Source organism: Nothobranchius furzeri, chromosome 13 (genome assembly GCF_043380555.1).
Source record: "Nothobranchius furzeri strain GRZ-AD chromosome 13, NfurGRZ-RIMD1, whole genome shotgun sequence".
Classification (NCBI taxonomy): domain Eukaryota; kingdom Metazoa; phylum Chordata; class Actinopteri; order Cyprinodontiformes; family Nothobranchiidae; genus Nothobranchius; species Nothobranchius furzeri.
The window spans coordinates 49,776,325-49,791,701 of record NC_091753.1 but is presented as its reverse complement, the minus strand read 5'-3'; the positions used below and the strand labels follow the sequence as shown (position 1 = coordinate 49,791,701).

Sequence of the window (15,377 nt, the reverse complement as noted above, 5' to 3'; positions counted from 1 at the left end):
CGGTTTAACATAAGCTCCTGGCACCAGATCTGGCCGGGGACTCACGCAGATGCTCCGATACAAAAACACACCAAGCTCTGGACGCCGAGCTGGATTCCGTTTTTCCGTGACCTCACGGGGGGGGGGGGGGGGGGGAGGAGTGGTTTCTGCATTTGCCAGTGTGTTCTGATATTTAGAATGCGTGACGTGTCTTTTCTCACCGTGGACCTGCAGCATGGCGGAGGCCTCGGTTTTCCCCACGCTGTTCTCGGACGTGCAGGTGTACGTCCCCTCATCCTGCTCCTTCACGCGGAACAAACGCAGGTTGTTCCCATTACGGATTTCAAACCTGCAAAAGAAGAACACGAGGTAACAAACAAACCTGCATGAAAACAAAATACAAAGAACAGCCGAGCTTCGTGCAATCCTGTCAGTCAAAGATGAAAGGAAACTCAACAGATCTTAAAAGAGGTATTAAACGTCATTTTCTGGGTGAACAAAACACAGGGATTCACCTCTGAGGCCTGCAGAAAGCCGGGCTCGCCTTCATCTAAGATCAACTTTAAATCTACAAAGCACGTTCTGAAATCTGTTTATTCTTAGACGAATCTCTATTATGTACTGTTTTTCATCTTCTGTGTAATACATGAAAAAACAGATGTAAATGCTCGCAGTATGATGCCAAGAAAGAGGCTTTCAGCGTGCATGGATGTGTATTTATGTGGCATAAATCAAGTGATTCATTTTATGTGCATAATTCTGACTGAATGGATTAAATTGCATGTTCAGAATTAAAGCTTTTTGTTTGGAAAAATATCATTTTGTAAAAACTTCGGAGCATGCTACAATTTTTGTAGCTGATTATGCGTCAAATTGGTGTTATTATTGTAGAAAAATAATAAAAGAGGTTAGAAAAGGACTGTGATGAGTAAAGGGGCTTTGTTTCGTTTCCATTACGCTACAGCAGACTGATTGAAAAGCATAAATTAATAATAATAAGTGCAACCACGTAGGTTTTCAGATCATGTCAGACCTCCCTCGTGGAAGCTCTCCCTCGTCTCGTCTCCATCTCACGGTAGGAGCAGGGTCCCCATGGACCTCGCATAAGAAGTCCACCGTCTCTTCCTCCATGACTACCTGATTCACCGGCCTGCGCACCAACACGGGACGCTCTGCAGGGAAAATTAAACAATCACACGACTTGAAGGTGTCTTTCACTCATGTTTTTTACACACTTGCAGCGGTCTCTAGGACTGAATGTCTTGTAAGCTGTACTCTGGGGAAGACGTTCTCTGCTGATTCCTGGACGCTAAACCAACAACAGCCTTCATCAATGCGAGTCATGATGGTGAGTCTATTTGAGTGACAGTGTGATGTAGGCTTTTCAAATCCTAGAGTTTCATCGTCTATTTTCTATCAGAAGTTAATTCAGGAGATAGGTGTAGGAGACAATTTTCATGTTAAGCCTGCATGAAAACTCAGAGTGACTGATTATAATCAGAAATAATAAATAAATAAATAAATAAATAAAGTTTTTTCAGTGAAGTTGACCTGTAACACACGTGCACATTTTGCTCCTTGAATCTGTCCGTAACACAAATATTAGCAGCTCACCGTAAACCACCAGCTCTGCAGGATCGCTGTCCCTCTCTCCAACCATGTTGGTGCCCACACATACATACATCCCAGCATCACTCTTTTTGGTGGGAGAAATCATCAGTTTGCCCCCACGCATCTAAAAATAAAGCACAATTAGCATCCTTTAATAAAAACAAAGAAACAGGCTTCATCATAATTCACATTAAATTTAGTGGTGGAGGTGACCACGCTTGTTCATGACTTTTAACCCTCTGGAGGCAGGCGTTGCAGATTTGCAGCGTTAAACCCTACCTACCTGATTACTCCACGTACGTATTTCATGAGCATTTTTTTACTCAGAAGTACCCCTGAAGGACTTACAGTAGTTGTTCGTCCTTTTATCAAAACTTATTTTGAGCCTGAGAGGTTTAAATGCATTTAAAAAACAACCCGTTTCTCCCATCGTTCCTCCTTTAAAGGGGGCTATTATCAGCTTCAGATCTCTAATGTCAACTTTCAAGGATCACACAGCCGGCTCTTGATTTTACACATGAGAGGACGCAGCGACAGGGACACCAAGGATCCAGACATTTTCCAGCCCGCAGCATTCAGAGACGTCTGCGCTGAATTATAGTCCTTTGAAACCATTGTCACTTGTAGAACAGATTTCTGCTTGACTTTGGATGTCAGAACAAGTACATAGATAGGTCACCATTGCAAGAGTATTCTCTTAAATCCTATTGCATTTTATCTTTTTTGCCTTTTCAGTGACATGTTGCACTCTGAAAGGAAATGCCATGTTTTTCTGCACATCCCTGGATCTACAGTGCAACAATTAAGATGCATCAAGCACATTGTGGTAGGAGACAATATGCAGGAAAACATGCAAATATCTGGAGATTACAGGCGACAAACACAACATGCCTTCAGTTCATTGAAAGCAGAAATCTGGTATGTTCCTTTTTTCAGGAATTATGGATGATTTTTTTGTTATAAGACCCTAACAGTGATGATCTGATCCTATTCAGTGAAATAATTCAATTCAATTCAAAAATACTTTATTAATCCCAGAGGGAAATTGATTGCTGTAGTAGCTCAGAATAATACTAATAATCAAGTCATCAAAGAGTTGTTGTATATTACAATGGCTGTTGGCAGGAAGGATCTCCAGTAGCGGTCAGTGTTGCAGCGAAACTGAAGAAGCCTCTGACTGAAGACACTCTTCTGTTGTCGGACATTCTTGTGAAGAGAATGCTCAGGGTTGACCATAATTTTCTTGATTCTCTGGAGAATCCTTCTTTGCATTATCTCCTCCAGTGGTTCTGAAACTGCCGGAACTCTGGCTGAGTCCTTGAAAGGGCTTGGAGCTCCTCCATCTTGTTGGCCAGTGATCTCACATTGCCCATTATGATCGATGGAAGAGATGGTTTGAATTTCCTCTTTCTCTGTCTCCGTTTTGCTCCCGCTCTGCACCCACGCTTCTTGCGTTTTAGCTCATTTGGGATTTGTGGCTTCAGTTGAGGTATTATTTCAGCCTTTCCAATGTTAATCAGCTGCTCCCGATTGTAAACTAGCTTGTTGCCATGGTTACATGTCATAACAAATGCTCAAAAAGTGAAAAAAGCTAAAAAAAATAGCAGTAAAAATCCTCTAAGCTTCACAGCACCAGAAACAGAAAAGTAAAGTGTCCAAAAAAATACAGTTTTTCTTGAGAAACTACAAGAAAAAATGCCCAAGAAAAGGCAAAACTTACATGTAGTCAACAGAGCTACTCCAACATGCAGCCACCCAGAGCAGCGCAGTTCCGGAAAAAAGTAGGCAATTTGCCTTTTTTTTTTTTTTGCCACGCCCGTCCTCCATCCCATAGAGCCCCATGCAATTAGAACTGAGTGATGCTTGACATTAGCCAATAGCGTTGGACTTCTCCTTATGTACAGATGCTAGCTGCAGAGCGTGCAGACGCATTTGCGGATGTACCTAGACTGAGCAGCGTTTTTGAGCTGTTGACAAAGACAATGAATCGTGGAGAAGCTACAACTGCCTTCACAGCCACACACACACAAAAAAAGCGAAGATACCACGACTGCACGTTTCTACTCCAAAAAAGAAAGAAAGAAAAAAACACCAGACAACAACGAAGAAAAGCCTACGGACTAAATTAGCTCAAAACTCCCTCAAAGAGCAACAAAGCATTTAGCTTGAACCTGCCTATCAGCTATCGAAGGACCTCTGCGTTCAACTCAGATGTGGAACAGATGCAGAGTTGGCGACATTTGTTTTGGACGAGTAACACTATAAGTGTCCAGCTGCTGCGTCCTACTGGTTGAAAGTGGAATTACAACTGTCGTGAACATCAGTGCAGCCGCCTCCAATGAGTGTAGGCCTTGTTGATGTTCACTCTGGTTCTAGCTCTTTGACTAGTTCATGCTAGTTTCTTTGCTTCATCTCTGAAGACATTGCTCCCTTCCTTTTACTTCCGGGCTCTGCCATGACGCTGAAGAAAAAAAGCAAACTTCCTCTTTTTGTTCTTTTTCAGCGAACTGAAAAAGCTAACTCCAAGTCTATTTCGAGCTACCGGCACAATAAGCTCCACCCGACCGCTGCTCCACCTTCAGTTGGTGCCCACCCGAAACACAAAGTTGTTCAGTGCAGCTTTTTGTCAGCAGAGGGCAGCAGGGTGCTTTCTCGTGTGCAGCGGCTCAGCGTTCTGGTTCAAGAACCACTGAAACCAGTTTGAAAGCAATAGCTTAGAGTGTTATAAACTCTTCAGTGTTTCTTCAAAAACTACAAACGCATTTATAATTCGATTTAAATCCAAGTGAATTTGAGTTTGAATGTGTGTGTGAGTACATATTTTTAATTAAGTGCTTAAATAAAAAAGTAAATCCAGTTTGACTAAAATCAATTGATTTGGAACAGATGAAAATCTTATTGAGCGGGTTGAGCCTTTCCCCCCAAAACAGTAAAAATGCACATTTAAATGTCAAAAGCTGTACTTTTCTACTTCAATTACAAGCTAAAACATCAAAATTGGCTTAATTTTTATTATTATTTTTTTTGCTGTTGCAATGAAGGTTGAACTCACAGAGATGCGCTCATCCTTGATGCTGACCCGAACGTTGTTACGCTTCCAGAACACGGATGGTTCTGGGTGACCCCGTGGGGGAACACACTCCAGCACCGCCGGCTCTCCAGCAGCCACCACCACGTCGCTCGGTGCCTGGCGGAAATCATCCCTCAGGACTGAAACCAAGAAGAAATCTAATTAGCCTGAGAGGTTCTGCCTTAGATGTATTGAGAACAAAGCCCTGAAAAACATGACCAGTAATATCAAGCATCAACAATTTGTGGTCGTTTCATTTTGTCCTTTCTGAACCTTTTTGTTGTTCAGGATTGCCTGAAAAAATGAGCTGATGGTGAGCATGCTCAGGGCTTTGCCTGAATGTGTCTGAGTGCTCAAATCCCTGTTTCTGGATTGAACGTCTTCTCCATCCTCTGCCCTCCTCTTGTGTCTCTTGTCAGAGGGGATGAATAATGCACATCTCTCAGTCCAACATGGAGTAAACAAATAACAGTGCATTTATAATTTAGCCGCAGTGTGAGGGAGCATAAACAAAGGTTTGTGTCTCTGATTTAATTTGTTATCTCGCAGATCTGCAGCAGGGCTCAGACCTGAGCCGGTGCCGAGTGAGAGAGGCGATCCTGCTGGAGTTTGAGCTCCTGCTACTCGGTGGGAGAGGACAGGATGAGAGGTTTGACTCTGCGACCTCTGATATCCTCTAATCTTTTCTGTGATTGGCAGATGAAAGCCTCGGCGTGAACTGCGGACCGAGTCTCCTCATGAGACCTCCTGTTCAATGGAAACTCGTGCTTGAACGTCGACGGGCTTTCACTTACACACACACACACACACACACACACACACACACACACACACAGCAGAGTTGTGTGTCATGCTGGACCACAGCTGCAGCCTGCAGACTTTTTATTTTTTCAGCCAACACACATTATTTCAGGCTAATCAATGAATGCGGTCTCCTTTTACACGCTCATTAATATTTCAGCGATCTCTCACAAATACCAAGATAAAAGAGCTTGTGTTTTTCAACTAATGTGCAGTCTGTGTCAAAATACCAAATGTTAGCATCTTTACATCTCTTTGAACCGGTGGATCAGTCAAGTCGGGGTTGAAACTCCACCTGTCAGTCTGAGATCGTAACCAGTTGAAAGTGATTCAGACTCTGAATGATGTTTTTCAGCCTGTTATTGAACAGTAAAGGGACAGTTGTGGGTTTCTGTTGAAAGGTTATGAACAGTTGCAGTTAGTTCTGTGAACATCCTCAAAAGCAGATTTGTTCTGACCAGATTGATAAGCTAATGGCTAGAAGCAGCAGACCAGACTAAATCAAACTGAGTCAGCAGAAGAGTCGTGTTGCTGTTAGCCAATCTGAGACAAGATGTCCAAATATCAGGAAATAAGACTCTAAAGCCTGGGGCACACCGGAGGCGGACGCGCCGCGTCGCGTCTGAGATTTTGAGAAGTCAAGCGGTCACACAGGACGCACGCGCCGCTGAGCGCTTCTTGGGAAGTCGCGTGATAGTCACAACATCACGTGGGACTTGTGAACAGGAAGCGGGAAGTGACTCTATTGTTTATACGTGATCAGACTTGCCGTCGTGTTTTGTGAGACTCTAATTTACTAACGATGGGTAATTACGTTATCTATAAGAATATTTTAAGATCAGTAAGGTAATCAAAACTGCAGCTGGGTTTGTGCTGTAAAGCCGTTTCACATCGTAATGTCTGTCGTAAAGTACTCCACAATGTTGTAAACCCACGCTGGTGCACTCGAGATAGAACTGGCACCTACCTTCAGCGCTGCTGGCACGCGGCTCGGTGCGCCCCGTGTGCCCACTCTCATTAACTATAATGGCTTCTATTTAAAATGACGGCGTGGCCGCCTCCGGTGTGCCCCAGGCGTAAATCCTGCCATCTGAAGCTACTTTCTCCTCCGGCTGAATTCTACTTATGTTTATGTTTATTTATTTGGCAGACGCTTTTATCCAAAGCGACTTACAATTTATAACCCATAGGGCATGTTGTGATCTGTGGGGGAAACCGGAGTACCCGAAGGAAACCCACGCATGCACGGGGAGAACACGCAACTCCACGCAGAAAAGCTTCAGCCGAGTTTCGAACCTGCAACCTTTGTGCTGCGAGGCAACAGTGCTAACCACTGTGCCACCATGCAGCCCATACTTCCTGATTATGGACAGTTCTAATGGGAAACAGTGTTCAAAACAAAACGAGTCCCGCCCTGTCCCCCCAAAACAAAATGTCCAAATATCAGACTCTAAATCCTGTCGTCTGAAGCTACTTTCTCCTCCGGCTGAATTCTACTTCCTGAAACAGGAGCGTTGTTCTCCCCCAAGTGTGACTTACAAGGCATTAAATCCTACTGCAAATGTATTGATTAAACGATTGAAGCACACCATTAAATAATACACTGAGAATGACTAAATGAATAAAACAAATAAATAAATAAATAAAAATAAAGTCTGAATGACACAGACATAGATTTATGTTATGATATAATCTGATTTTATTATTTTACTTGTAAGTTTTATCATGTTTCAGTGAGGTGACCTTGGTTCTTGAAAGGCACCTATAAATGAAATGTATCATTATTATTATTGTTGTTGTTGTTATTATTTATGCCACTTTGGTTTGAATTGGAACAAGTCTTAACATGATGATCACTTTTTAGTGAAACTTCACTTCCAGCTGTGTCACTCCTGAAGCAGATCGTGCAAATACAACATGGAATGTGGTTTTTATTTTGCCAGGAGCTTTTATGGTTAAATGAAAATGTTCACACTCCTCAAATGGAAAAATATTCAAATTTTATTGCGTCTGGTTTAATGAAGCAGACGTTTTTTTCCTCCACAAACGTCAAAAATGAACATCAGTCAATCCATTTACCTTATCTACTCGCCTCGTTCACTCAGACGGTTATTTAACTGAACTTTATTGAAATGAAATGGGTTTATCCTCGTTGTTGAGGGAAAATTGGATTTTCCTTACCTCTTCTTTTTTTGAACGCTGTGACATTTGACAAACAAACCCGGAAAGCCCTGAGAAAATTAAAATGTCTAATCTTTTTGACATCATTAAGCCTCTCATTAGGCTGCAGTGATGTCTCATTAATATTTATAGTCAAACATTCAAACGCACCTCAGATTATTATGGGATTATGGACAAACAGACCAATCAGAGAGCCGTTTATGAGTTTTGGTAGGTGAAAAATGAAAACTTTGCTGACCAGTAAAGCCACGACTCATCCTGCTGCTCTTTGCATCGTTGCCGGTTTCTCGCTCTCTGCAGAGCTGAGGGACTAATTTAGACCTGCTGCCTTATTTTTAGAGCTTGGCGTGTAACTCCTGGTTAGAGGCTTTTGTTTCACCGTCTCTGTGACTGAAGTAACAGGACAGCTAATCTCTGAGCTGCACACTTGCGCACACACCTACAAAATAAATGGATGAACCATGTATTTGCAGATGCATCCACTCCCACAGCTTGGGCTTTTAGGTCCCTGGGCACAGGCTCTCTGAAAGTGGGAATGAGAGTTGAAGCATGCCAGAGAGCAGATCGTCTTCCTGATATCATGAGCCTCTAATTTTAATATATTTTTTTTCTTGGCTGTTGAGATGAAGTTCCTGTGATCCCTCCCTGCTCTGGCTTTGTAGCCTGCCACCCAGACTAAAACCTCCTGTGGATGTTTGTGTGTGATCATGACTACGACACAGAATCGATCACTCTCCTCAGAAACAGAAAGGAAATAAATAAATAAATAAAAGAAGAAGTCCTCCCCCACTCCTGAGGGGATGCTGTCCGCAGCAGCTCCACACACGTAATCTCCTCTTGCTCCCCTCCATCCACACTGGGCTCAGATGCACATTTACCTCGGGGCAGCTAAGGTTTAACCCCGTCTCTGCAAAGACAAATCCTCCTGCTCCCCAAAGGCTCTTCCTGTGAGCTTAAACAATGCCAAAGCAGGACTAAACGTCTGTCGTCATCAGTCCTGTGGGGGCTCCTTTTGGAAGGCGCCCATTCATTTTTGTGACTTTAATATTCCTGGGATATACAGATTAAGAGATTTAACCTCCCCCAGAATATTCATCACTTAATTTCTAAGTCTATCTCTATTATTTAGCTCCAAAGCTAAATGCGGCAGAAAAGGCCATCTGGTGCATTTTTTTTTCTTTCTTTTGGAAAAATGATCATCCACAGGAAAACGGATTATGCTTCTGGATGTGGTTGGGTGTTGTCTTTGCACATTCTAGGTCAGGGCTATTCAATTCCGGTCTTGGACTCGTTTTAGTGGTTTCTCTGCTCCAACAGACTCGATTCAGTGGTTGAATCACCTGTGCAGCAGCTCATCAAGCTCTGCAGAAGCCTGTTAATCACCTGCAAATTGAAATCAGGTGTGTTGAAGCAGAGTTAAAACAAAAACATTCTGGATACCTGCCCTCCAGGCCTGGGATTGAAAAGCCCTGTTCTAGGTGGTTAGGGTTAGAAGTATGCCAATAAAATCAACACAGCAGTTGAGGGAAACTGCCAGGGAAAAAACAGAGATGTTTAAAAATATTGATACACTAAAATGTTGCAATATTTAGTTTTATGATACTAGATTGATATTTAAAAGCAGTGGGTTGATATTTTATTCAAAATTTTCATGCAAACATTGACTATTTCATCTTTGTGGTGCAATTTTAATTCCGACAGCTAGGTGGCAGCAGTTTTTACCGCCCTTCATTTCTACTTAAATCCAGTCTGGATATGTTGTACTAGCTATGTTGCCCAACAGGAGGGTTGCAAGTTTGAGCCCTGTCTGTCGCAGTCATTGTGACCTTGGGCAAGACACTTCACCCCCTTGCCTGCTGCTGGTGGTCGGAGGGACTGGTTGCAGCCTTACCTCCTTCAGTGAGCCACAGGGCAGATGTGGCAATCGTAGCTCACCACCTGCATTAATAGCCTTTTTGTAAGACACACTATGCTGGAAAATCAGCATATTACTGGGAATGGTGAGAATTTTGCAGCATTTGTGCCACCAAACTTCATAGTGATGCCGCTGCATATGAAGTTTATGCCTTGGCGCAACAGAGAGTGGTGTCATGATCACGTGTGGAACAACTGCCGAGCTCCAGTTGGCAACAAGTTTCGCTTTCTAAACAGAATCAGGCGAGATGGTAAACTGGAGCGATGCAGAGCTCTGTGACCGTTCATGAGGAGTGTGGATGACAAAAATCTTTAGGAGCGGCTTGGCAAATAAACATAACGAGCACGGCTTTGATCGCAGTATAAAGCAAGCTATGTCCAAGATAAATGGAAGTCCGTGGCAGCACTGACACCGCCCCCATACCCCATTTTTACCACCATCACGTCATCTTTTGTAAAAAGGACACGTTTGCGCCACATTACCGCCACGCTCTGACCACTGATGAACGACCTAAGGCTCCATGATGCCGGCTCAGCATTGCAGCAAAATGGCGGCATTGTTTTTTTTAAAAGAGAATAATGTGTGTGCGTGGGTGAATGCTTATGTTGTAAAGCACCTTTGGGGGTTGCTAAGACCTAGAAGGTGCTATATCTATTGCAGGTCATTTACCATACTGTATTGTCAGATTCTTGTCTACATACATGAGAAACGAGAAGGTGAAGGATGGTAGCCTAGTGAACTAGACCAAATTCTTGCTTTGCAAAGTTTGGTCTAGGAACGCTCCACTGGAACCTCTGCAGCCCCTAACAGCATTCTGACTAGCCAATCACAGCTCTCTAGAGGGGTTTCAAACACATAAGAGCTGTGATTGGTCCATAATGGTGGGCCAATCATAGTGCTCTATCTGCTTAGTGAACAAATCACAGAGCTTTATCCGCTTTGTGGGCCAATCAGGGTACTCGGTATGCCTGGTGGGTGGGATGATGCAACAGAGTGAAACAAGATGGCGACAGCTCGTTTGAAACAGCTTTTACATCAGTTTTGGACTGTTGGAACTTGGGCTTCATTAGAATCCGGAGCAGATAGATGTACCGTAAATCCTCTAATACAGGCCTGGGCCTGTATTTGACTCAAGCTCATCAAGCTCCAGGCCTTTATTGGAAGGAGGACCAGAATTAGAGGCAGGTCTCTATTTCTATTTGAGCAAAATGAACTAATGGTTCGCTGGAGTTTTTGACAATTAAAATTGAGCCCACATTTTCAAAGTTAAACACATTTCTTTTAACAACGGTAGTTTCTGCTTCAGCCCTCTCCTCCCTCCTCATACGCAGCAGCCGCAAACTCACTGAGGCGCCTGCAGCCTCTCGGAGTTCCTGCTGCTCTAAACATTAAAATAATTATTTCATTTTCTGTTCCTCACTTCTGATTACCTTCAATGGTGTCTGGTTGTTGTGTAACCATACCAGCCCTGGTACTGGTAGGTCCAGTTCTTTATTAACTCTGCGTTGTGTTGTACAGTCTTGAGACAAAGTTTTTGCTGACACCAGCATTTAATCTGTTAACACAGGAATGCTGGTCAGAAACCTAGCTTTTGGTAGGATTGGTAGGATCAAACAGTACACGCTATTGGAATAAAATGACTGAAATAAGTATTAAATAACTTTGAAAGTTTTCCTCACATACGTGCACTGATAGAACCCGACCTACTGTACCTCGAACGGCTCCGTCTTAAAACTGACTAACCGCAGGCGCAGCTGGATACGTTAGCACGTAAACCGGAGACATTTTCAACTGTTTTACTGATGGCAAGTGGAATGACACTATTTACTCTGTTTGTTGCAACCACCAGGCACAAAAACTAACTTGTTTTTATTTGACTATTTTTCTGTCCTGCCTGTTTATTATCTTCCTGCATCTCCTCTCAATCCTACAGAGAAACTGCTACCTGGGTTCATATATATTCACCTTATGAGTTACCTTTGAACTGCAGTTCTAAAAGATCTACCGACCGCAAAAGCAGCGGAGTGCTCGCCGGCCGCATCAGTTAGGTGCGTCACCGAGGACAAAACAGGTGATGCGCCCCGATCCACAGCAGCGAAACGCATCAGGCACAAATAACAGAATAAAAGACAGAAAACATTAAAGGAAATGAGCCGACATGAGCGATCGCGTGTTAAATTAGTTTTTGAGGTGACGACACCTGATTTGATAATGTTACTGTGGTCGTGCTCAGGACGCAGATGTCTGGAGCGTGTCAACAATCAGAGCTTTGCATGCGCAAGCTGGTTAAGGTTAGGATGGGGGTGAGGGGAAGGTTAAATTGCAAGAGGGTAAACGTCACAATTTGGTTAAATGTCCGTTTTACGGCGTGTGTCAGTACCGACGCTCTGGCACAGCGCGTTGCCTCCCGACGCGCAGGAGCTTGTCACCTGCTGACAGCAGGCTGCTGTCTTTTCCGTGGACTGCATCTTGCAGGTCATTATCACGTGACAGCGACTAGTCGATGACAGGCATAAAAAGTCACTATAGAGCGGTGAAGTCGACTAGTGACTAGTTCATACAACCCCTGCTACTGCTCCCCAGAGTGTTCTGCAGCATAATGAGTACGTTCTCTTTGAACTTGATATCAAATTTTCGCCTCCTCTTCGTCTCCGCACGGTTAAAGTTACCCTTGCGGTCTATCACTGGCAAATCAAAAGTGAGACGATGACACAACCGCCCCCCGTACTTGCTAGTTACCACATTCCACCCGGCCACAATAAAAAACCGGCCATTATTCACCTCCGCCAACTCCGACACCGGCCGAAATATGATACCCGGCAGTTAATTAAATACAGGCTAATATTAGAGGATTTACGGTATTTAAGTGATTTTTTTTTTTTAGAAAAAATGATGTGCTTTCTCCTTCTTCAACTGTGGACCACCTCATTTACCGGTGGCTGTTGCGGTGAGTGTCACATTCATTGTCCAGTAGCATGCGGAGATCAGTTGAAAGACAATGGTAGAACCCGCCCCACAACCGAGAGCCGTCAATGGAGCGTTGCCAGACTAAATAACACATTTATTTAGTCTGGCTTGCCAGGCTAGAAGGATGGATCACTAGACTGAGATATAGATGCAAACCAACAGCATGTGGGACAAAGAGCAAGTTTGTGTAAAACATGGTGAGCCACAAACAAAAAAATGTGACATATGTCTATCTATATTGAATAATGGTTCTGAAGCTCTTGGATGCATCAAGAGATCCTTCCAATCACAAATATGAGCTCATGGCAGGGTTATATTCTAACTAGATGCTGAACCAACTCAGCATTTTCTACTCATCTTCCATTACAACATCCTCAGCCAAATCCAAATTGCACTTCTTTTCTAAATTATGGGCAAACAAAAGCACAGTAAAAATTAAACTGAGGGTGGGGTCTTCCTAATTGGATGATCGACTACAGGTGTAGCACACCTGTTGGAGTCTTCAAAAAGGACTTGATGCCGGTTGTAGCTGGTTTTATTGTCTGAGGACGGCCATGGAAACAAAGACATTTCCATCATCTTAGAAAAGAAAACTTGTGGTGTCAATTCCCAGTTTCCATCTTTCCCCATAACTCAGCTGTTCAGAAATAATCTGAAAAGCACTCATTAGGTTTTTTTCTGCTTTGTCGTTCTTGATAATCATCAGAAATGCGCCACTTTAATTTGGAGTTGCAAAGTTAATATTTCACAATTTTCCATGTTGGGAGAAGCTGAGAGACAAAAGTTCATCCAGCTTTGCCCCACAACTGTGCTCAGAGGAGAAGAGACGAGACAGAGCTCCTCCTTTAGGAGAACCTAAAATGACCGTGCTGCTTCACTCCCGTTGTTCTTTTATTTAACGAGTGGTAAACCCGTTAGAGAGGTGGTCTAATCCCATTGTCGTGATACTGCCCTGTCATGGCTAATGGAGGCTTTTGCCTACACAGAAGAGAGATCGCTTTAATCCGCCCATTGTCTGATTGCACTGATGGGGGATGAGAAACTTCTCCCAGGGAAACTGCCTTTGTGAGAGAATCTTCCTCAATTCACAAATTATGATCATTCCTTTATTATAAACAGTCCCTGCATGAACAGAAAACTATTAGTGAGTGTTTATGAGTGTAAAAAGCATAACGGTGGTGATTTTTTGCAAATGCACGTTGAAACCGCCTCCTTAAGCAGGTTTGTTGCATCTGAAGTGAAACGAGAACATGAAGCAGAAGAAGACAGAAAATCCTGCCTCCAGAACTTTGACTCGTTCATAATCCCTCATCAGGAGAAAGAGGAACATCTGGCTCTTAAGCCTTTTAAACAACTTTTTTTTTTTACCCGTCCCATTTTATTTTTATCCTTTCGGCGCCACGTGACTGTCTGCTTTCAAACAGAGCCACATTCATGATTTAGAGACACAGACTCTACCACTGCTACTACTACTATTACTGCTTTCCCTAGTCCTAGTTTTAGGGACATACAACATATTAAGCTTCGCATTTGATGTTTGCGTTTTTAAATGATGTAACCTCAAAGAAACAGCAAGGGGCAGAAGTGCGCCTTGTAAGCATGCAGTCTGACAAAGTAACTAAGAAGAAGAAGAAACTAGCCACACCGTACTTCTAGCGATGGAGGATCACACATATTCTACAAGCAAACTTGAGAAACGGGATAGTTTGAAAGCGCTTGAAAGCGCCGATCTTCTAGACTTTATTGCAGCTCTGCCTCTTCCTCTTGTGCGTGGGACGTTGCGGCTGGTTTGAGCAAATTCGGCTCCTTCATCTTGGGATGCTTGCCCTGCTTCTGTCGCATGTCTAACACCTCTGCCTCTCTGTGCGCTGGCACACGTCTGTCCTCTCCCTCTTCCTCGCCCTCTTCCTCGCCCTCTTCCTCTCCCTCGTCCTCTGTCTGTCTCCACTGATGAACCATCGGATGATATCTGACTTTGTTTACGGAGAGAAAACAATTACAGACTACACTACCTTGTATATTTCCAAAATGGCAAATAGAAATATAACATTTCTCAAATAAAATGAACAAAATATTGTCATTTTTTGTAGTCAGAAGTCATCACTAACTAGCTGCCGTTTGCTATTAGCAAACATAACTGACATAAAAAAGTTTTTCTTATTCAAAACCTATTTAGATTAAATTAATAAAATAAGTTAGATGAAAACAACTAACCTGTTCGCTGACTTGAAAGCTGGAATTAGATGATGACATGCTGCCGTTTACAGCAACACGATTTTGTATTGTATTTGTTATATTTGTTAATAAAGTTTTAAATAATGATTAAAAAAACCCTTTTTGATCCTGGGGGCTCCAATAGCTGCAATACCGACTCTAAACTGCGTGGTGCTAAAGAGTCGGATCTTTTTACTATGATTTCTGTGAATTTCACACACGGGGCCTTTAAAAACAAAAACATATATCTGAAAACTCTGCAACAGATTTCCAACCCCCTCATTATTCCGCTGTTCGGACAGTTAGCCTGATGCTGGTAGCTGACGGTGAAAAGCAACGACAAAACAAATCAAAAAAGACAACATGATGACCGCTGCTGGTCTTTCTGAGCAAGTCCCAACTTTAGAACCGACTTGATGACCTGCAAATATGCAGCAGATAGTTTCTGAACGAAAACAAGGATTATTTTCAGGAATTAAGTTTCAACACTTCAAAGCTAACTATTTAAAAAAAATCCATTCTATTTCTTATACATTAGTTCCCATCCCTCAAAAATATTAGCAAAATTTGAGTTTATTTCTACAGTTGATTCCTGCTTTTTGTTGAGTACAAAGATAACTTGAAGGAACGGCCACAAAT

At 42.9% G+C, this 15,377-nt stretch overlaps 1 protein-coding gene across 2 annotated transcripts in view; it reads right to left on the bottom strand.

Annotated features, from left to right (window-relative positions):
* zgc:77784 (roundabout homolog 2) overlaps nucleotides 1–15,377 on the bottom strand; it is a 102,106-nt gene that overhangs the window by 55,935 nt on the left and 30,794 nt on the right. For both annotated transcript variants that reach the window (XM_015951146.3, XM_015951147.3), the window contains exons 3-6: nucleotides 4,643–4,800; nucleotides 1,594–1,714; nucleotides 1,013–1,151; nucleotides 201–328 (exon numbers count right to left, since the gene is read on the bottom strand). In XM_015951146.3, the coding sequence (XP_015806632.1) occupies nucleotides 201–328; nucleotides 1,013–1,151; nucleotides 1,594–1,714; nucleotides 4,643–4,800 (546 nt within the window). The remainder of the gene's footprint in view (nucleotides 1–200; nucleotides 329–1,012; nucleotides 1,152–1,593; nucleotides 1,715–4,642; nucleotides 4,801–15,377) is intronic.